The sequence below is a fragment of the Fomitopsis serialis genome, assembly GCF_022376445.1.
Source record: "Fomitopsis serialis strain Sig1Antser10 chromosome Unknown B0H18scaffold_213, whole genome shotgun sequence".
Classification (NCBI taxonomy): domain Eukaryota; kingdom Fungi; phylum Basidiomycota; class Agaricomycetes; order Polyporales; family Fomitopsidaceae; genus Fomitopsis; species Fomitopsis serialis.
This window is the reverse complement of record NW_025955173.1, coordinates 8301-27979: the sequence shown is the minus strand read 5'-3', so window position 1 is coordinate 27979 and position 19679 is coordinate 8301. Positions and strand designations below refer to the sequence as shown.

Genomic DNA, 19679 nt, shown 5'->3' with positions numbered 1-19679 from the left:
TCTGTACCACATTCAGCTTGTGTGAATAAGACTATTCCTTTGGAGAACAGATTCCTTGTGAGGAAATGAACTATTCTAGATGGTGAAACATTGTTTTGAATGTACATTGGCTGCAGGAGTCAACATTGTTCAGCACGGTACCATACCTGTATGCCCCTTATCTCATGTTCTGCATTCAGCTTCAAAGAATAAGACTATTCCTGTTGGGGATATACTCTATGCATTGAAACAACACATCCTAGATAGTCAAACAGTGTGGGAAAAGAAAACTGGCTTCAGAAATTGATTAACTTGCTGTGCAAAGAAGCCTGTGAGTAAATCTTGTTTTGCACATCCTGGCCTAACTAGACATCTTTGGTCACTAGGGAATTGATACTATAGTCTATCAATGAAGTACTACCAGTCAATACCAAATTTCCTTATATGGCAATCCAACAGCCCGGCTGTTTTCACCGAGCTTCGGCCAAATCTTCGGCCCGAGAAAATGCCCAACTCTTCGGCCCGAGGCAGTACTCAAATCTTCGGCCCGAGAAAATGGTCAATTTTTCGGCCCGAGACAATGCTTGCCCAGTCGGTGAAGCAAAAGCTCGGCCGGCAAAATGTCTGGCTGCTTTGGCCGAGTTTTGGCTGTACCCTCGGCCCGAGACATTGTGTTTTCGGCCGGCAAAAAGTCCGGCCGGACCATTTGTAGTGGTAGGGCCTGAGGCTGGCCGGCTCGTTTGCAATGCTATATCTGTTGACCGGCCGGACTGTTTGCAGCGTGGACTGCCTGGCCACTTTGAATTCTGCCTGCTCCGGCCGCAACGTTGAGAACGAGGGATGACCGGCCGGCATACCCTCCGGCCGGAGCATTGCAACGTTGGGTGAAAGAGGCCGGGCGGATCGTTGAGAAGTGGGGGGCGGCCGGGGTGTAGTCCGGCCGGAGCGTTGCAACGTCCGGTGAAAACAGGCCGGCCGCAACATTGAGGAGGGGGGTGGGGCTGGCATGCACTCCGGCCGGAGTGTTGCAACGTACCATGAAAACAGGCCGGGTGGATCGTTGGGGACAGTATTCAGGGATGGCAAGGCCGGCCGCAACGTTGGAGACGAGGCAGAGCCGGCCGGCATGCACTCTGGCCGGACCGCTGGCAACGTGCTGGCAATGACAACGTCTGCAACGTTGACCCGGACCCCTCCGGCTGGCGCCGGCCGCACCGTTTCAGACGGCCAGATCTCACTCCGGGTTTACCGTTCGGAACGTCAAATCTTACTCAGTAGGCTCGAACATACCAGGGCAGCGACACCAGGAACACATAAGCCGCCTCAAGATGGCCCGAATGTTCTGCCGCTCTCCGAGATCGTTGGGGATGACTTCGTCGCTGAGGTCGCGGCGTCGAACAGTACCAACGGACCACGTTCACTGTTCACCAAAGACGACCTCCTGCGCGTGCAGTCCGAAATAGCGTGCACGATGCGCCCTAGCCATTCGACGGGCCCGCCTGCACGAATCGGGACGAAAGTGCACGGCAAATTGAAGGCTGACCAGTGGAAGGCGGGGATCGACTTCGAACTTCCCGTTTACCTGATGAAACATTGGTACGCGTCAGACACTGCAGGACTGAACGAAACGGAGAAGACGAGACACGACCTTGCCGTGAACACGATGCGACTTGCGTGTGCCATCCGACAGGGAGTATCATACCGCACGTCTGAGCAGCACAAGAACGCATACGCCGCACATATGCTTGCGTATCTCACTGGCATTCGGCGCATTAGACCTGATCTATCATTGCTGCCCAGTCATCATAACGCGATGCACATACCAGAATTTCTCATGCACTTCGGACCCATGCCGGGTTGGTGGATGTTCCCCTTTGAACGGGTGATCGGTTTGCTGCAACAGGTGAACACTAATGGAAAGATAGGTGAGGAGTACGTCCTATCTGCGGAGTCATACATTGGTACTCACCGATAATGTCAGGTCAAATGGATCGCACCATGCTGGATACGTTCTGTGCGGCCGCGAATATCAAGTCGTTCGTGCAGCAAGAGGCGTGTCCGGACGCCTTGCAACGACTCCGGCCGCTGATGGAATCCCTTCTCAAAGCGGACACTCGAGGTACGCTGATGTCGCAACTTCTACCAAACAATGGCGTCGGAGCCACGGTTGCGGGAGACGAGATCAGCAACTACCTCAAATTCAAAGAACTCGACAAACACTACTACGAGGCCATGGTGAGCCAGCAGACGGCGATAAAGGTCGACTTACCTGACTGGACGCCTGGACGGAGAGCGATCATGCATAATCGCTATACCTTCTCTGGTCTAACGTACTCAAAGTACGTCGAGGGGAAGGCGGGCGGCATCATCTTCTTCCAGCCACGCACCGGCGACGCCTTCATTCCTGGTGTTATACGTGAGATATTCGCGGTTGCAGCTTTGGACAACTCACGGCCGCATCTTGTTGGACATATGCTCCTCGCAGTCCAACGCTTCCAGCCCCGCCCACCGTCGGTCGTCGATCCGTTCCTCGCGTACCCTGATTTCGGAGCCAGTATTTGGTCTCGCACGACGTCAAGGACCATGGAGATAATTCCTGTAGTACGGGAGTTACATCACGCAATCGTTCAGCCTTGGGACGACGGGACATATGTCCTGAAGTCTACAGCGACGGTGAGTTTTCAGCATACTACGATTAGTGATTTCTTACCGCGGGGGAAATGCAGGCCTACTAAGCACTGAATGGCTTCGGGCATCGGTATGTACGCCGTCCATTACGCAGCTATTACAGTCATCAGGCATACAAGCCTTCTGTGACTGGTGTTCTACCGACATACCATCACTATACGACAGCCCATTCATACTTCTGTTATGAGCCTATACAGGCTCACAATCGCTTATTGATCGACTACTTCGAATGTAACTACGTTGAAGTACTACGCTACCCATCCCGTGTAAGTAAGATGACTCGGGACGATGAGAGTGCGAAAGAGGAAACGGTAGCGGTGCTGAGCGCCCTATCAGTCACCGCCCGTTTAGGGCAGGCGAGAACTCGGAGCGCCCGGGCCAACCGGTCCTAGGACCGGCTGCCATACGGCCCGCCGGAGATTGCCACGGCTTTGCACCTGCCCTAAACGCACCCAGGATCGTCTGAGCGGTCCCAAGGTACTTCTCTTCCTTTCGATCCACCACGTCGCGAATGCCCTCCTTAGTGTAGCGTATGTAGCATGGTAGCATACTATCAATGTAATAGTTAATATATCACTTACTATTGATGTCGTAGTCGGGACTGCGTTCCAGTAGTGTAGATCTTTAATGCGATCACAGCAGTGCCGACTCGAGTCAGCAGTGTCGGTTCCAGCGAACAATAAGAGTTCGTGTCGCATGGACGGCTGATTGATCAATCAATGTTGACCGGAGATGATCCTGATGAATCGTCCCAAGGTGAGTCTTTCTCCGTGCACCTGTTTTGGCAGAGGCGACATGCGGTTTCAGGAAGCGATATTACAAGCGGTGCAACGCCCGGAGACAGACAAAGTGCGTTTTTGTCCATTGTTCTCATTGTTCTCGTACTGTCGTCTGAGTGACGGCTGCGCTCAGAGTCTATATCATTTGGTGCATACGAAGATCGCCTCCATCCCGAGTCGCATAGCCATGGCTCACCTCTCGCATCGTCCCGCCCACCAGCTCGTTCGGCGCCAGTACTCGACGTTCCCTCTACAAATCGACTTCACTGCAGAACACCTGCTCACTCACCCCCTGAATGCTCTGGAAATGGATTTCGAGCCTGAAAATCCACCCCCGCACAGAATGTTCGACCCTGCCACCGAGACGGTTGTTCTCAGTGATCGGCCCAAGATTCGCAAGCCGGACGGTGAAGTCGCTCGCCCTGGCAGAGGTGGCTATACGCTTGCCTCTGATTTGAAGTGGCCCGACGGTTTGTACGGCAAAGTTCAGGTGTGATATGCCACCAGCCCGCGTTAGGCGATATATTCACTAGCTTCTAGCATAGGGTCGCCGCCTTGGCCACGAAACACATGAAACCAATCAGTCTCAGCAATCAACCTCTAGAGGCCATCAAGACCGTGTGCGATGAGGTATGTACATGCCACTACCCATATTTGCGCCGGCTCAAGGACGATAATAGGCCGCGAAGTCTTTCCCTGTCTTGCTGGACTACGAGGATCATTGGGTGACTCGCGACATGCTCAAGACTCACTTGAAGAACAAGGCGCAGCGTGCGAAGTAACCGGATCCGCATCTAAGCCCCATGTACGTTCGTTGCGCCCCAAGGTTTAGTGATTGTCACTTACGACTCGCGTTCTCATGTGTCTGTTTCTTGAAAGGTGTTCGTACAGTTACATAGACGTTCGTACTTAAATTTTGTATCCAACACGGAAAGAATCCATGGGTTAGCAATCGGCTATATCGCGGTGCCGCCGAGAGTTCTTGTGATGGTCGTACTCTCTATTGTGCTCCGCACAACAATAAAGTGAGTATCGTGGTATCGTGGTACATAGACAGTGAGGCAAGTGATCAGCCGATCTAAGTATACCGCACCTCCCACTGACGATGTCATGCCAGTGACAGCGACTGAGGATGAGCTCGACACCGTACACGAAATCCTCTTGTCGTCTGCATGCACCACGACATACGTTAGATCTCTGCGACTTACCATCGCACACCCCCTCTGTGAACGTTTACAACTGTCAGTGAATGGCACGGGACGCTCGGGTAGAGCCCTCCGGATTGACTACTGCCGTGCACTTGACCTTTATGTTCGTATTCTACTGCTTTAATAGCTGATCTCCCGCTAATAGTTCGCCAGAGACGACATGACGTTGCGAAGCCAACGGATGGCAAACGGAGGGCTAACGATGTCGCAGGACCAGAATCCGTGAAGCGCAAGAAGGGCTCGCACTCGGAAAGCAGAACACGTCTTAAGAGGTCTGCCATAGATGAAGAAGCCCAGGACGTCTCGAACGACCCGCGTGTCATAAAGCGTATGCGCGTCCAGGATGGTCGCACAATTGTACTCGTTCGTTCCAAGGGTACGAGTGCGGGGCCTCCGGAGAGCTCTACCTCTCAGGCTTTGACTAGTGTGCCATCTTCCGCGCCATCTCAGCCCATTACGACCACTCAGCCGACGTCTGCTGAAGATGTTGCTGAGGTCAATTCCCCAAAGCCTCGCGAGCGCAATACTCAACAGCAACGCAAGCGACTGCCCATACCAGTACAGGACAAGGTTAGAAGCTACGTTCCGTACCTTTATTCAACATGCTCATTATCGCGTAGACAGCGTCATTCACTGTCAAGTTATTCGCTTGTGCGGGTGACTGGGACGTCATTGCGGCGCTCGTCTTCCAACCTCCTGCACCCGGTGATTTAGACATACCATCTCTAAAGAAGCTACTTGGTGTCGCGGGTTGTCTACAGGTATTCTCTCGCTGTTTCGTGGTGTGGTGAACGACTGAACAAGAGGGTAGGTCATCGATCCAATTAATCTCAAGCCTTTCCACTATTATCGGCCTCATATTGTCGAACATGACGATCTCGAAGAATTACTCGTGAACGGATACTTGAGAGTTGTGGTGAGCAAGTCCGTCAAAGTGTTCGGTATGTCTTGACATTGTTGCCTTGCTCTGCAGGAGACACATGCATGCAAGTATTGCGCTGGGGCGAGTGCTGCCTCGTAGGAACTGCAGGGATAGTGATATTCTAGACAGTGTTAATGCATTGGGTTGTCGTTGATCACTGAGAAGTGGGCCAGAGTGAACGGTACACCGAATGGCCTCGATGAGCATGCAATTTCGGTAAGCATGGTGGTAAGTAAGTAAAGATTTGTAAGTTTGTAAGTAACGACAATGGACGATCACGACGCCGCTCAGCGGGCCACTCAGGGGGCTATGATCGACACGCTCATATAGGGCCGCCGAAAATCCAGCATTTCTGCCCGAGATTTGCGAGTTGCCCAAATCTCGTCCTAAGCCCAGCATTTGCGCTCGAATACGCGACGAGCCCAAATTCAAAATTTACGAGTGTCGTATATTTTGCATTTCAGACACCATTTACGACGAACCTACTGATAGCATTCTCGGCCGAGTTTACGGTGGCCTCGTATGGTAATCCCGTTTTTGAACTTTGGTCTTGCATATTGTCTCACCCCTTATCCGTCGTCTCTTAACTTGAATACACGCCCGTCCCGTGTTCTACGTTTACGCCCGAGATTTTCGGCGGGCCAATATCCTGCCTTATATGGATACTTTAGGCTCGAATATCCGCTGACCCCAAATTGCGTCCTATCGGTCACAATTTGGGAAAGCATTTGAGCCCCATTTAGGGCGTTCCCATTCCGGCACATGTCTCCGGTGCTTTCACTGTGGGCGATATGTATCAGACAACCGACGCCCGGTCAATAGTAGGTCCGTCTACCCACCGTCGTAAATAGTAAGGTGGTCTGGCACATCTAGCACCAGTTTCTGTCAAGCATTTTTGCGGCATCGCTATTTCATGTTGGTGGCTGTACGGTGGGGGTGGGTCTCCTAGGGTGATCGACTTATTGCCAAACATGGATGTAATTGCGATGGAATCTCCCATCATGATCATCAAAGCTCGACTAACTTACCGTGGATGATTCAGTACTTGCTCTCACCACTGCAACAGTATAGAGCGACGCTGACGTCATTCTCCAGTCTAGCATCCTCGATGTTTTGCGCTGGCGGTGGCTAGTAGTCGAGTGCTCATTTGACCGTAAAACCTGCCAGTCTGCTCTCCTCTGCAGCAGCACGCCACTTGTACTCGAAGACGCGTAAGTGGCTCACATATGCACCAGGGTGCGGCGCAAGATTTCTGATTCCATGATCCGCCACCATTCGACGGTCTGTCAAGCCTGTCAAAGGCTGTCAACTTGAAGCAAGTCAAGAGCTCAAGCACGCTGGCGATGCCAGTGCACGGCGATCTTCTGGGATCCCGAGTTCGTGCATACCAGCGTATAAAGGGCTCGAAGGGATGTCTACCGTATTCCTCAGTCCCTCTTCTCCCTTCGAAGTTCGAAGCCACCGAGTAGGTTGCCGGCAAGTAAGTGTTCAACGATGGTGGTAGCCTGTTTGAATGTTGCACTGACCCTTGCACCGCTCCAGCCTCGCTCGTTTTTTTTTACTCACGTCCCTTCCACCAAAATCCTTCGTAACGACCCTTGTTGATTCACGACATAATGCGTTACTCTACACTCGCGTCTGCCGTCATTTTGGCGGCGGCAACTGCTCCCGCGCTCGCTCACCCAGTCACCACGTGAGCCCCTTCCTTATTATTCCTATGTCATAGCTGACCATGCAATAACAGTCGAGCGACCGAGGACGCCTCCGTGGTTGAGCGTGAGCTCCAAGACGGACTGGTGGAGCGCGGCTACTACGACGAGATAGTCGAGCGTGATCTAGAAGCACGCAGGCAGCCCCCTCGTCCTCCTCGTCCCCCTACCCCGCCCCCGCCCCGCCCCAGGCCTTGGGCACCCCCTCGTCCTCCTACTCCTTACTACCCGCGACCCCGAAGCGACTACTACGATATGGTTGCGCGTGACCTGGAGGCACGCAGGCAGCCCCCTCGTCCCCCTCGTCCCCCTACCCCTCCCCGCCCCGGCCCAGGCCTTGGGCGCCCCCTCGTCCTCCTACCCCTTACTACCCGCGACCCCGGAGCGACACTGAGTGGTTTGCCCGGGAGTACGACGTCGACGGCGAGCTGTTCGAGCGCGGCTTCGAGATAGACGAGCTTGACTAAGCGGACATCTTATCATTATCATGGGACTCATAGATGTACCTCTGCTTGCTGTACGCATCGTGTTCGCCATATCAATAATATGTAACGTGAAGACTCAGTCATGCGCGCTTGGAAATTTGAGCACCAGTCGAGTGTTGCTATTAATGCATGTAATGCCATTATGCGAGCCAAATGAATCGCGCACTAACGATATATAGCCGAGTGGCAGTAATCATATACATGGAGCTGGCCGAAGGATGGGAACGACGAAATGGATCGAGCCTTCTCCTGGATCCGATGGCCACAGGTTGCGACGTGTCGGTGGAGCGGGATCTGCCTGTCCCAACCCAATCCTCCACGAACAGGCACAGTCACACGACCGCTACATTTCACGCGAGAGGACTCCCCCGCGCAAGGCGCAGCAGTCGAATGGCCACCCCATCCATCCATCACCATACCGCGCGCAATGTTGGCCGTAGTCATGGGAAATTGGGAATCCATACGTGGCCCTCGTCACAGGCGATAGCGGCGAAGCGTAGGCAGCTCCGTGTGTGTACGGGTTGTTGAGAGCCAGTCTTGAATGGAGTACTCTCGGAGTGGCTCCAGCGCGAGTCGGGAGTTCGACGACGAATGGCCGTTGCTGCTAGCGTCTTCGGTGGTAAGCTGGTGACGGGCGTTCTTTGGCTGGACGATGACGCTGAGCGGGTCTGAAAGTGCGTACAAATCCGCGATTTGAGGAACGACGTCAGGGTGCGCGTTTATCGGAGCCGGCCAGGGACTGACGCATGCGCTTGCTGCGCTGACTCAGATGTACGCGGCCGTGATATGTCGGTCTACAGCAACCGCAAGTCAATCCCGGCAGAGCGCTCTACGGGAAGCGACTCAGAAGAGGACGTACCGATGTCAGGGTGTTGCGCAGATGGTGTACGACCTCCAGAGAGGGGCCCCGGTATGGCACTATGCACGCTACCCGGCGCGGATACCACCTCGTGAGGTTCTGTGAAAGGTGGTTAGGAGGAATGGTGACGCCTGTCGAGAGCGCCACACGCATGACGGAGAGGATCAAGGGCCGCGCTGCGCTGCGACCGCCCCCGAGTCGGAAGCGGGACGACATGGCAAAGGCTGCAGGAAGAGAGTGGCGGAGAGGGGGATATGCAGTTTCTGCGGGTGAGTAGCGGTGTAGGATGGGTATTTATACGCTGGGGACGTTGAGTGCACAATGCAGGCGCGAGAGGGACAATAAAAGGAGTGGCGTTTATTAGGGCAATGCTTGCCTCGCATGCACGCGCCCTAAGTAAAAAAGACGGCGAACACGTGTTGCGCATAAGCTGGGAGATGCGGCCAAATGGATCATAGTAGAACTCACCGCCATTGCCAGCATGGTCCCAGCTCGCTGCTCCTGCCAACTCGGCTGTGTACTAGGGATCGCGTGCATATAGTCAAGGCTTGTACTTTCAGCGACTCCAGTATTTTGGTCCATGGCTAACGCGAGAAAACCCGACAAGACGTGGTGTAACAGCGAGCAAGGGCTAGAGTTCAAGCTCAAGATGGACGACGACAGCCAACACGAATCTCAGCCACAACCGCAAAGGGACACGATCGGGGAAGCGATCTCTCAGCCACAGACGCGTCGACGGGCCCGCCGCGTCGACAGCGCGCTGCGCTCCGAGTCGGTCACTGGCAGCTGTGAGCCATACGTACGCACCACGACAACCCTCTCATTCTTGCCGCGGTAGCATAGACATTCGCTCCGTCAACTGCCAAGCAGCTCTCCCGGCGTCCGTCCCGTTCGCAGTCGTCAACCCGCGGCAGACCCGCAGTGCAATCATCGAAGCGCTTCGCGACTCACATGCCCATCGCAGGAGGACTCTCCCGGAGGGACCATGCAACTCGGGAGACCCTGCTTCTCCACGTCGTCCTAGTGAATCCTCTGGCGGAGAGGCCTGCACAGGCTGGCCCCCATCCCGCCAGGTCCTATTGCGATGTTTGTCTGCCGTGCCATCCCCAAGGAGCATGCGCGAGTGACAGAGATCCCAGAACCTCGTGAGAGTCCAGGTCAGAAGCGGTACGTCCGCATGTCCTCGCTAGTGTTCTCGGTGGGTGACGTGGATACAGCTATACAAATTTAATGCGTCGCGCTCGGGGTCTGTTGTACCGGGGATGCAGCGATGGATCGTCATCCTCGCGAGTCGCGGGTGAGTAGTGAAGCTCCAGCGTCCGTTTTGCGGAGGGGGCGCGCGGTGGGTGCGGGGCGTACTTGTATGGGTGTGGCTTTTTATTGCCACTAACTCCGCTTGTTGAGGCCGGGAAGGGTCATTCGGGCGCGTCTTCGGTGACGTGACTGCGGGAGTCTGCGCAAGGGAACACGTCGTGAGTCACTGAATTTTCCATACGGGGCTTAACGAGGGTGAGGACACTCACGTACGAGAGTAGCGCCACCGACGCTTCGCTGGGTCATCAGAAACCCCCGTAGTGCGTAATGCGCGGAATCAAAGTCTGCGCGAAGGGCGCGGAGGTCGCTCTGCAGAGTGGTTAGGAGGAATGGTGACGTGCGGGAGGAACGCCGCCTGGGGTGCGGCAAGTCGATGGGCGACGGGCGGTCGCATGATGGTGGATATGCTCAGCGAGGTGAACTCAGTCGAAGTGCGAAGGTGTGTGGGGAAACGATAGAGAGCGAGGCCGTATTTATACGTTTAGCGCGCCACGCAGGGGCCAGAGAACAAGGACGCTTGGCAACCTGGACCACAGGTCGCTACCTCTAAGCGTCACATTCGGCGCGCCACTTGTCAAAGCGTACGCCACTTCTGCCTCCTGGATCCGTAACAATGACACAACTGCATTCCATTTTCGGACGAACAATCGTGGACGTGGCGCATTAGATCTCGCCGCGTATGGCCCTAGGGACGATCACTGGTCAACGTGAGTTTCGCTACCACAGCAAACACTCTTCAGTCTTTGTACGTCCAGTTCGAACATCCTCCGTGCAGCTGCGAACTCAAATAGCCGAAGTTGAGCAGTTGGTTGACCCCTATAATGATCAGCGCAGTCGGGCTGACAATGCCACGTAGTATTGCGGGCCCTGACAACCGAAGGCGATCCAATCCGTTTCAGGTCGTCGCCCCACAAAGCCACCCGTTGTCACCATATCGCGCTTTGACCCGAGGAACAATGCCCGCGGACTGCCAGCTCGGGTATAAATACCCTGGACGCTCCCACCGAGCTTATATCTCATACACAGCTCGACGATGCCACGCCTCAGACAATTGAACCGCACCCCTCCATCCTGCTGTTACCATTCCTCCTACACCAACAGGCAACGGCCACCTCAACGAGAGCGCAGGGGATAAGAGCCTCCTCCGCCACGGGTGTACTCTCACCGTTACACCTCGAATTCGTATGTTCCCTTCCCCAGTCCCCATGATCCTCAAGCCTGACCCAACGCTCCGTCCCACAGGCTTCCGAATGCCCGCGTAGCGACCGGCCACGGCCCCACCTCCGCCTGCGCGCGGACCGAAAATGCGCGAAACGAGCGCGCGCCGTAAGCGACAAGGGTCGGGAGGTTGACATGCACCTGCAGCCGACGTTCATCGCGGCCGCGCGGCCGTGCGAGCAGATGTGCGTAGATGGGTCGTAGACCATCGGGGATCCTCCCGAGCCCGACCCCGCATCCTTCCAGGCATCCGCACGTGCCGCGGCACGATCCTTCGATGGTCCTGTGCACTCCATTCTTGCGATGGTGGCAGGGTGCGTGTTCGCTCTGTGGAGGACTAAGATTGCGCAGCTTGAGGCAAGCTTCGGTCGTACTCGATCGAGAGGTTCTCACTGACGCGGCGCCGGTTCGAAGGGAGCCACAGGTGCTACGCACCGGTGCAGTCGCACAGTGGCATTCAAACAGGGGTGCGAAGACCATGGTGGTGAAGGCTGCCCTATCCCTTCCATCTATTTCATTCATCGCATGCGAGGGTCGCTCGACCTGATGCGCGTCGGGCGCGCATAGTCCGTCGGGCATCCCCGTAGCCGGAACTCCCGCCCATTTCAGGCATCCGGGCGATCTGCGACACGCCCGTCGATGTCGGTTGATATTCGTTTCTGCGATGGTGGCACGGCCGGCGGGTTCGCGGACTCAAAACATGCAGCTTGAGGTAAGCTTTGGACGTACTCGGCTGGCCGGTGCTCGGCTGATGCGGCGACGCTCGGAAGGCCAAGGGTGCTGCGCAACAGTGCAGTCACACCGTATGATGCAAACGGAGTTACAATGGCGCGGGCGAATGGCTACCCCCCGCTGGGATGCTTCTGGAGCGGGACAGTCGTCTTGCTCGTAAGCACTTCCAGCTGAGAGTGGCCTGCAACTCGACAGTCGTTCGCGGTTTTCAATTGTCGAACGGGGTGTTGCGTCCGGCGGCGAGCCCTCAGTGATCCTTCCACTTCAGTTACCAACATCGTCCGCGACATTTGTTACACTGCACCCAAGTACGCGTTTAACTTCGGCAGTCGTATCATCTTTGCTATCCTCTCTCTGTAGATGTACTAGGAATACGAGCTAACAATGAATCAGTCGTTGCCGTAGCAGGCGACGTGCCAGTGGCCGAGGCGAATGGCAGAAAGCGCCGGCGACGCGTCTGTGGCTGAGGAGATCCTTGCCCGATCGGTGACTCACCGTCTGTCCGTCATCTTGTCCACGACCATTTGCCTCTGTCGATGGTGTCTCCTCGGCTCTGCACGTAACCAGCCACTGGCAAGGACGCTCACGTGAGCCTTACATCAAGGTGATACACATGTAGCTTCTGCGACGGTCATCGTGGCCCTTGTCAGGTCACACTAGCACTGTTGGTGAGGCGATGAGAGGTACGTCACCCCCCGTCCATCCTACCGTGCCTCGCCTGAGACGACTGCAGCAGACTGCATCAAGCTACGTCTCTACCAAGCCTTTGCGGCACCGTTTTCTGATCGTTATATATCCCAGTATATCCTGCACAGTCGTGATACGGTGGCTGTGCAGTGGGTGGTGATCGACAGATCGCCAAAGGTGAAGGTGATTGCGATGCAATCTCCGCATCACGGCACAGCGACGCCGACGTCATTCCCCAGTCTACATCCCCGATGCTTTGTGCCGGCAGTGGCTAGTCGAGTTATCGTCCCGCCAGTCTGCAGCAGCAGGCCACGCATACTCGACGACGAGTGAATGGCTCACGTGCACCAGGCTGCGGCGCACGTTGGAGCGCCACCATGCGACGCAAGTCGAAGCGTCTGCGCCACCATCAGGAAGCGACGATCTGTCAAGCCTGTCAAAGCCTGTCAACTTGAAGCCAAAAACTGTCAAGCACGATGATCCGAGCGGGTGAAAAATTGAATAAACGGCACAAGACAAGCTTGTCTTCGCTGCTGTTATTCCAAGTCCGGAAATGCTGGCGTATAAAGGGAGAGCTGCGCCTCACAGATCCCTCAGCTCTTCTTCTCCTTCGAGCCCACCGAGTAGGTTGCCGGCAGGTGAGTGTTCCGCGACAACGGTAGTTCGAATGTGCACTTACCCCATGACCCCCTCCAGCCTCGCTCTTTTTTTTCTTTGACGACTCACGTTCCTTCCACCGAAGTCCATCGTAACGACCCCAGTGCATACACGACATCATGCGTTACTCTACGCTCGCCTCCGCTGTCCTTTTGGCGGCGGCAGCTGCTCCCGCGCTCGCTCACCCGGTCACCATGTGAGCCCCACGCTATTGATTCTTATGTCATAGCTGACCATACAATACCAGTCGTGCGACCGAGGATACCTCCATAGTTGAGCGTGAACTCCAAGATGAACTGGTGGAGCGCGGCTACTATGACGACCTCGTCTCTCGGGACCTGGAGGCACGCAAAGACTCTGCCCGTGGGCCTACGCATCTCGCCGGGATGATAAAGAAGGATGCGGCGAATCTGCACCGCCAACGTCCCGACGTGAATTCGCCGAGCGGGTCAGCTCGACACGCCTATTCTGGGTCTCATCCGTCTCATTCGCATCCCAACCGCGTCCGGAGCGACGACGAGATAGTCGAGCGTGCCCTGCCCGGACGCAAGGGGCCTGTGCGGCAGACTGGTCCTCCTCCCCTCCATCCAGGCCCTGACCCTCGTCCGCGACCCCGAAGCGACTACTACGACATAGTCGCGCGTGACCTGGAGGCACGCAGGCAGCCCCCTCGTCCCCCTCGTCCCGTTACCCCTCCCCCTCCCGCGCCCAGGCCTTGGGCGCCCCCTCGTCCCGCTACTCCTTACTACCCGCGACCCCGGGGCGACAATGAGTGGTTTGCCCGGGAGTACGACGTCGACGGCGAGCTGTTCGAGCGCGGTTTTGAGATAGATGAGCTTGACTGAGCGGACGTACGAGCATGATCGTGGAGCTGTTCCGATGTATTTCGCGCCTGTTGTACGCATCGTGTACATTCGAGTTGCGTACCACTTGTAATGTGAAGCGTAACGTGATGACTCACTGACGTGTGCTTGGTGATTTGAGGATCAGTTGAGTGTTGCTCATGCATGTAACGCCATGATTGTATAAGCCAGCATCTCGAGCAGTCGGAGTGTTTTGAATATGGAGCTGGTGGGAGGATGAGGACGTCGCGAGTGGCTACAGACTGATTACAGGCCGCGGCGCATCTGCTAGGGCTGTAGCGTGCCTGGATTCAGTGTACGTCATGCGCATCCATCAGTCTCTAGAGGTCGCTGACTTGTTATCCAATGTCTAGTGACGCATCCACGAACTGCCAGTGCTATCCGAGTCGCTGAGGTGATGAGAGGTGCGTCCCGCTCTGTGCGCCCCTGCTCTCGAGTCGGCTGTTAACATACATCCCGCAGACCAGAGACCTCTCGTATGTCGTCTGGAGCCCATTAAAGCCACACGGTGTCGACGGCGATTCCTGGCCAAATTTCTCTGGGAAAAGGACGAAATCGACCTCCGAGGAGGAGGAGGAGGAGGAGGAGGAGGAGGGGATTCCATTGAGTCCTCACCTCTGCGTGCCATAAGGGTTTGATCTTTCTCGTCGATGTGAGTACCGTTCCACGAACTCGACGATGCAATGCAGGTAAAACGAGAGGCTCTAGAACTTGTCACATTCCAGACGGCTAGCGATACAAGGACTCCGTGGTGTGCCTGTATGCTTTCATACGACACGGCCGCGAGCGTTCCATCCACACTGCGCACGACAACGTCGTGGCCACGCGCAAGCCTCTCATGATGGTCAAGTCCACGCTGCCCGATGCAGTGGGCGCATCTGTGTGCCCATGCTGATCGAAGTTGGAGGGTGATTGAAATTTGATGGGATGCCAGTGTAGTCACCATCATCTAGGACACTACAGATTCTACCGCTTTGGCGTCTTCGCCGCGTACCCGGCGGACCCTTTGACCTCCGACGACATTGTCGTATCCGCTCTCAAGGCGTCCGCGCGCAAGTCAATAATCTGTCTCCATGTTCCGCACGTGTTCATGTTGTTGTGTCTTCCAGACTCGGACATCGTCGTGGACCACTGCTTGGGCCGTCCCACCTTCGAGAAGGTTGTACTCAGTACGTGTCTATGTTATGGGAGGACGCAGATTGGTCGTCTATGCGCTGAGCGAGCGAGGACGGAAGGTAGCATGCTGATCATGAGCGGAGGCTTCTGTGCGATACAACTGTCTCTTCTAATCTTGGACTGTCTCGAAGCAACCGTGTCAACATCCCGGAATGACGATCGTGCTGATGGGCCCATTTGTGATCATCAGTTTCTTCTGCTGCCGCCTTCGTGCGTACACAACAGTAACACAAGGCTAGCACTGCAATAGCTGATCTAATCATTGTATCCGGCTCAAGACCGCGAGTCCGTAGGCGAATGGTTATCATCACGATCAGGGGGATCATAGACAGTAGTACTAAGAGGATCATCAGTCGCGATAGGAGGGATCAAGGGCCACGTCCGAGTGTATATCGTTACCTTTGTACTAGTACGCGAGGGCCTCGAATATCATGCTACCGTATGTCCCCGCTCCTTCGGAATCGGAATATGCGCGATCCAGCCAAGGTCTCTTCCTCATCGTGTCCTTTTACCGTGAGCACGCCCTAGGCACTGCCTTCTCGAGGGATGAGACGGCGGTTGTTCAGGCTTCCTGAAGGACACGACGATCTCAGAACATGAGGAGCATGAAGACAGCTACAGACGCACTTGGGAATGTAAGCCATCATGGCGTCAATCAATGCTGCGACGCTCCGTCCGTTCCTGTACTGCGTATACTGTCCGCTGCGATAGATCCGTAGTGTCTTAGACGAGAACCAACTGTTATCATCCAAGAACTTGCAAGTCTCGAGTGTTAAAGCTACGTACGGGAAGCGCTCGATACCGTTCGCCTTGCAGGCTTCTGACTCCGGAGCATCGTCACAGTTGATTCTTTGCAAACTTCGCAGAGCCCTGGAGATTTGTCGCGACCCTCTCATAGTTGGGAGCCAAAATCTGGCAAAATCGACACCTGAGCACAGATTAGAAGAGTCAGAGGATGTCCTCGCGCAGAGTGATTCACATACCATGGGGCGAAGAACACGACCATGATCAATGGCTCGTGTTTGACGAACGGAATCAAGGTTGGCTGCAGTCAGAGTGATAACATCCGAAGCCTCGGCGGCGGAAAGAAAAAGCAAAAAGCGCGCCGAGAGGGACAAAAGGACTGAATCGCATGGTGTAGGTGTTGAAAGCAGAGGACAAAGGTAGACCTCCGTATCCCCATAGGTATGTATGTCGATGTCTGTCCAGCAGATCGATACGCCAGTGAGTGGTCCTTGGAATGGCGCAGCTGAGATATGACTGCAGTTTATGTGAGTATGTATGCGTGTATGTCACCTTTAACGCGCCCACATACCTCAGCACCATATCGTTATCTATCCAAGGCCTGCAGGCTTCGGGTGTCAGAGTATGATAGCTTCATCTCGAACATCATCCGCCACGGCGTAGGGACTCGGGGCAAAGTCGGTAAGCGCCCGGTCTGTTGTCTGAACACGATTCTGAGCGCCGTCAATCTCAATTTGACGTACCAGTAGTGAGTGCCGCGACGGTCGCTCGGCATCGCGGAAGCGCACTGATGCTAAGATTGTCGAAACACATCGACGCAACTCGGCATCAAGCCACCCAATTCAACGGAAGATGCTGAGACGGTGAAGAGCCTGTGGCCGGCAAGGTAGCATGGTTGACTATCGGATCAAACATTCCGCCTTTCCTGTCTGCGAGACGCTAGGACTTATCGTAAGAAGCAAGGGTAAACCAGTGAGCTATGCTCGTGGTCAAATGAACACTTCGGCGCAGAGAATGAGATGCAGGAAACAGCGCTGCACGGTAAAAGCCAATAACGGCTGTTATGTCATTCTCTGGTAGTGCTCTCAACCAACCTGCATGTATGCGTGCTACAACACTACCGTCGCCCGCTTCCGCCGTTCACTGTCGAACACATAACAGCCTCGCAGGACTTGTTGCTCGAGCTACTGGAGGAAACACGCGAACTGTCGACGCACGTCAATCAAGAGAGCAACCAAGACTGTCTTTGAGCATCGGTACTCCGAATAGTTCAGCCAGTAGAATCGGCCCTGCGAGAGGATGAACGCTGCAAGATACGACGACGCGAACGCAATTGGCTCGTTAAGAATCAGGTGTAAGTTTGGCACAGCCACAAACGCGTCGCCGTCGTGCAGCGTCGTGCTCGCTGCCCAGATGCAGTGTCCGAAGCAAACCCAAATGATACGTGTGAAGACCACCCGCACTCGCCGCCCTCGAGCCTGCCCGATGCTCATTTTAATGCGAGTACGCGCTCCAAGGCTCGGGCACAGTGCGCACGATCGGGATTGGGGGTGAACGAGACGTAATACGAGGCGCGCGATACAGAAGCTCCCGAATTGTACTGTCGCGAACGCGAGACGGACACGGTGCGAGCACTCACTCGCCAGTCCACTCGCATGTCATCCAGCATGCATGCTTTCTCCGCGCCCTCACTCACACGAAGCACTGCACGCCCCTGGAGGCGCCCTTCAATTTTGCGCGGCTGCATGACTTCACGCCGTTCTCGGGGACTATCAGCGTGCAGTAGATTCTGGAGGACGTCGCCGCGGGGAGATCGACTGGGCCATAAGGAAGGTCGTGATTTGCAGGACGGCGTGTGGCTAATAAAAGGGAGCTCGGTGGGAGCTCAGGGAGTCGTGTATACGGCGGTCGATGCGAGACGACTCGGGACTCGATCCATTGGTAGGTCAGCATGACTGGAGGAGGAGGAGGAGGAGGAGGAGGAGATTTACGTGAAGGACTGCGGAACGACCGCATAAGACCATACAACGGTCCTTTCCCACACTCAGAAACTACACTGATGTGCCTTCTTACTGTAGATCGCGTCATGGTCTCCTACTACCACGACGACACTGTGAACGATGGCCCTCTCCTCCCCGTCGAGCTGTGTGAACATATTCTCGACTTCGTCTGGCCCGATCGCATAACCCTTCTCTCCTGTGCACTCGTTTGTCGAGCGTGGCTCCCGCGCGGTCGCCTCAATCTGCTCCACCAAGTCCGCCTTCGCGACAGGACGCAGGCATGGTCCCTCTCCAGTTTCCTCTCTCGACACGCCGTCTGCTGCTCATCCGTACGGGTGCTTCAGATATCGCCCCGCTACTCAGGGTGGACCCTCACGCGCGCCTTCCCGCTCCTTTTTGTTGGCAAACTCTCGCACGTCGAGCACATCCGCCTCGAGAACCGCTGTGGCTTCAACTTCTTCGCCCAGCCGCGGTCTCTGACCGCGCTCGGTCAGTTTGTTTCCGTGAGGAAGTTGGAAATCAGAGGCTATATGCTCCCGTCGCTGCATTCGTTTGGCCGCCTCATAACGGCCCTACCCAACATAACCACTCTGATTTGCCGGACCATCCGGTGGTCCACGGTGGATTACTCGCCCGAGTCCTTCAGGCCTGTCTCCGCACGCCTAAAGCTCACCACCATGGCCATGTCGGACATTAGATGGTATGATGAGTTGGTCGACATGCTCGCTGACATCGTCGATCTGAGGTCCTTGCCCACCCTGAACATTCAATCCGTCCAGATGCAGGAGCTACAGCCAGTGAACAGACTAATCGATGCTGTTGGTTCCGCGCTCCGGCATCTCGTCCTAAGCCCCAGTCCTACGTCTTGGCCGGCCAGGAATGCCAGTGCGTACACAATATATTCTGGGTCTCATTCACCGTTGATCTCCGGGACAAAGGTGCATTTCCTACACTCACCAGTAACGTCAATCTACGAACTCTCCGTCTGCATTTCCACGACCGAGGCGAATGGATCGTCCCCATGCTCTCCGAGCTCGCGTCTGAACCGCGGCCTTTCTTGGCACTGAGGATCTCGAACCAGGAGATCTTGGACGAAGAGAGTCTGCGTCTACTGCGACTAGATCGTCTTGCCGAGATCGTCGCGCAGCATCGTTTGAACCCCAGGGAACTCGTCTTCTGTCACAAGCGGTCCATATTTGGCGTAGACGAGTATCATGCAGAAGTGCGACGGTGCTTACCAGACGCGGCAGCCCGTGGACTTCTGCGCATCGAACCGAGTGAGTTTGTCTGCATTGTACGACCTCATGTACGTGAGTCGACTCACTCCCGCGATAGGTGATGCTCCTTGGTGGGAGACCTGGGCTTGATCCTTGACCACGTACTGTCGAGCACTGAGGTGTAACAAGGTCGGGCAGACTCGCCAGCAAGTAGGCCGTACACGTGTTGGCACAGCGCGAGTAAGCGCGTGGATGGTTTGTAGAATACAATGATGAAGCGTCGACATCAGTCGACCAATTCTTCGACACATCCCCTGGCGACCTCCACATACAGGCACAATCACACGACCGCTACGCGTTGCACGAGAGAACTCTCCCGTCGACGACGCACCAGTCGAATGGATGTCCTAACCCTCGCTAGGTGGTGCGAGAAGCCAACGGG

At 55.5% G+C, this 19679-nt stretch overlaps 6 protein-coding genes across 6 annotated transcripts; 4 read left to right on the top strand and 2 right to left on the bottom strand.

Moving 5' to 3' along the window:
- Positions 1-1105: 1105 nt before the first annotated feature.
- B0H18DRAFT_960738 (uncharacterized protein) lies at positions 1106-4228 on the top strand (the record flags this gene model as incomplete). Its single annotated transcript, XM_048042993.1, has 10 exons — positions 1106-1575; positions 1780-1904; positions 1961-2098; positions 2141-2652; positions 2865-2933; positions 3019-3197; positions 3475-3516; positions 3789-3936; positions 3987-4076; positions 4127-4228. The coding sequence occupies 10 exons, from the start codon at positions 1106-1108 to the stop codon at positions 4226-4228; spliced, it is 1875 nt and encodes a 624-aa protein (XP_047885677.1).
- A 2964-nt stretch (positions 4229-7192) lies between these two features.
- B0H18DRAFT_1126723 (uncharacterized protein) lies at positions 7193-7738 on the top strand (the record flags this gene model as incomplete). Its single annotated transcript, XM_048035208.1, has 2 exons — positions 7193-7269; positions 7321-7738. 2 exons carry the CDS (start codon positions 7193-7195, stop codon positions 7736-7738), a joined length of 495 nt encoding a protein of 164 aa, XP_047885676.1.
- A 506-nt stretch (positions 7739-8244) lies between these two features.
- B0H18DRAFT_1154924 (uncharacterized protein) lies at positions 8245-8845 on the bottom strand (the record flags this gene model as incomplete). The annotated part of the gene is made up of 3 exons (XM_048035761.1): positions 8245-8438; positions 8515-8599; positions 8630-8845. 3 exons carry the CDS (start codon positions 8843-8845, stop codon positions 8245-8247), a joined length of 495 nt encoding a protein of 164 aa, XP_047885675.1.
- Positions 8846-13356: 4511 nt separating this feature from the next.
- On the top strand, positions 13357-14082 carry B0H18DRAFT_1126722 (uncharacterized protein; the record flags this gene model as incomplete). Its single annotated transcript, XM_048035207.1, has 2 exons — positions 13357-13433; positions 13485-14082. The coding sequence occupies 2 exons, from the start codon at positions 13357-13359 to the stop codon at positions 14080-14082; spliced, it is 675 nt and encodes a 224-aa protein (XP_047885674.1).
- A 3064-nt stretch (positions 14083-17146) lies between these two features.
- Positions 17147-17694, bottom strand: B0H18DRAFT_1051456 (uncharacterized protein). Its single transcript, XM_048030963.1, has one exon. It carries the CDS (start codon positions 17511-17513, stop codon positions 17205-17207), a length of 309 nt encoding a protein of 102 aa, XP_047885673.1. The 5' UTR covers positions 17514-17694; the 3' UTR covers positions 17147-17204.
- Positions 17695-18106: 412 nt separating this feature from the next.
- On the top strand, positions 18107-19359 carry B0H18DRAFT_889132 (uncharacterized protein; the record flags this gene model as incomplete). The annotated part of the gene is made up of 2 exons (XM_048041262.1): positions 18107-18905; positions 18959-19359. 2 exons carry the CDS (start codon positions 18107-18109, stop codon positions 19357-19359), a joined length of 1200 nt encoding a protein of 399 aa, XP_047885672.1.
- Between the last annotated feature and the right edge of the window lie 320 nt (positions 19360-19679).

What these genes read in the sequence shown, in the direction of transcription:
- B0H18DRAFT_1051456 (XM_048030963.1), bottom strand. Translation starts at nt 17,513, where the DNA reads ATGAGCATCGGGCAGGCTCGAGGGCGGCGAGTGCGGGTGGTCTTCACA.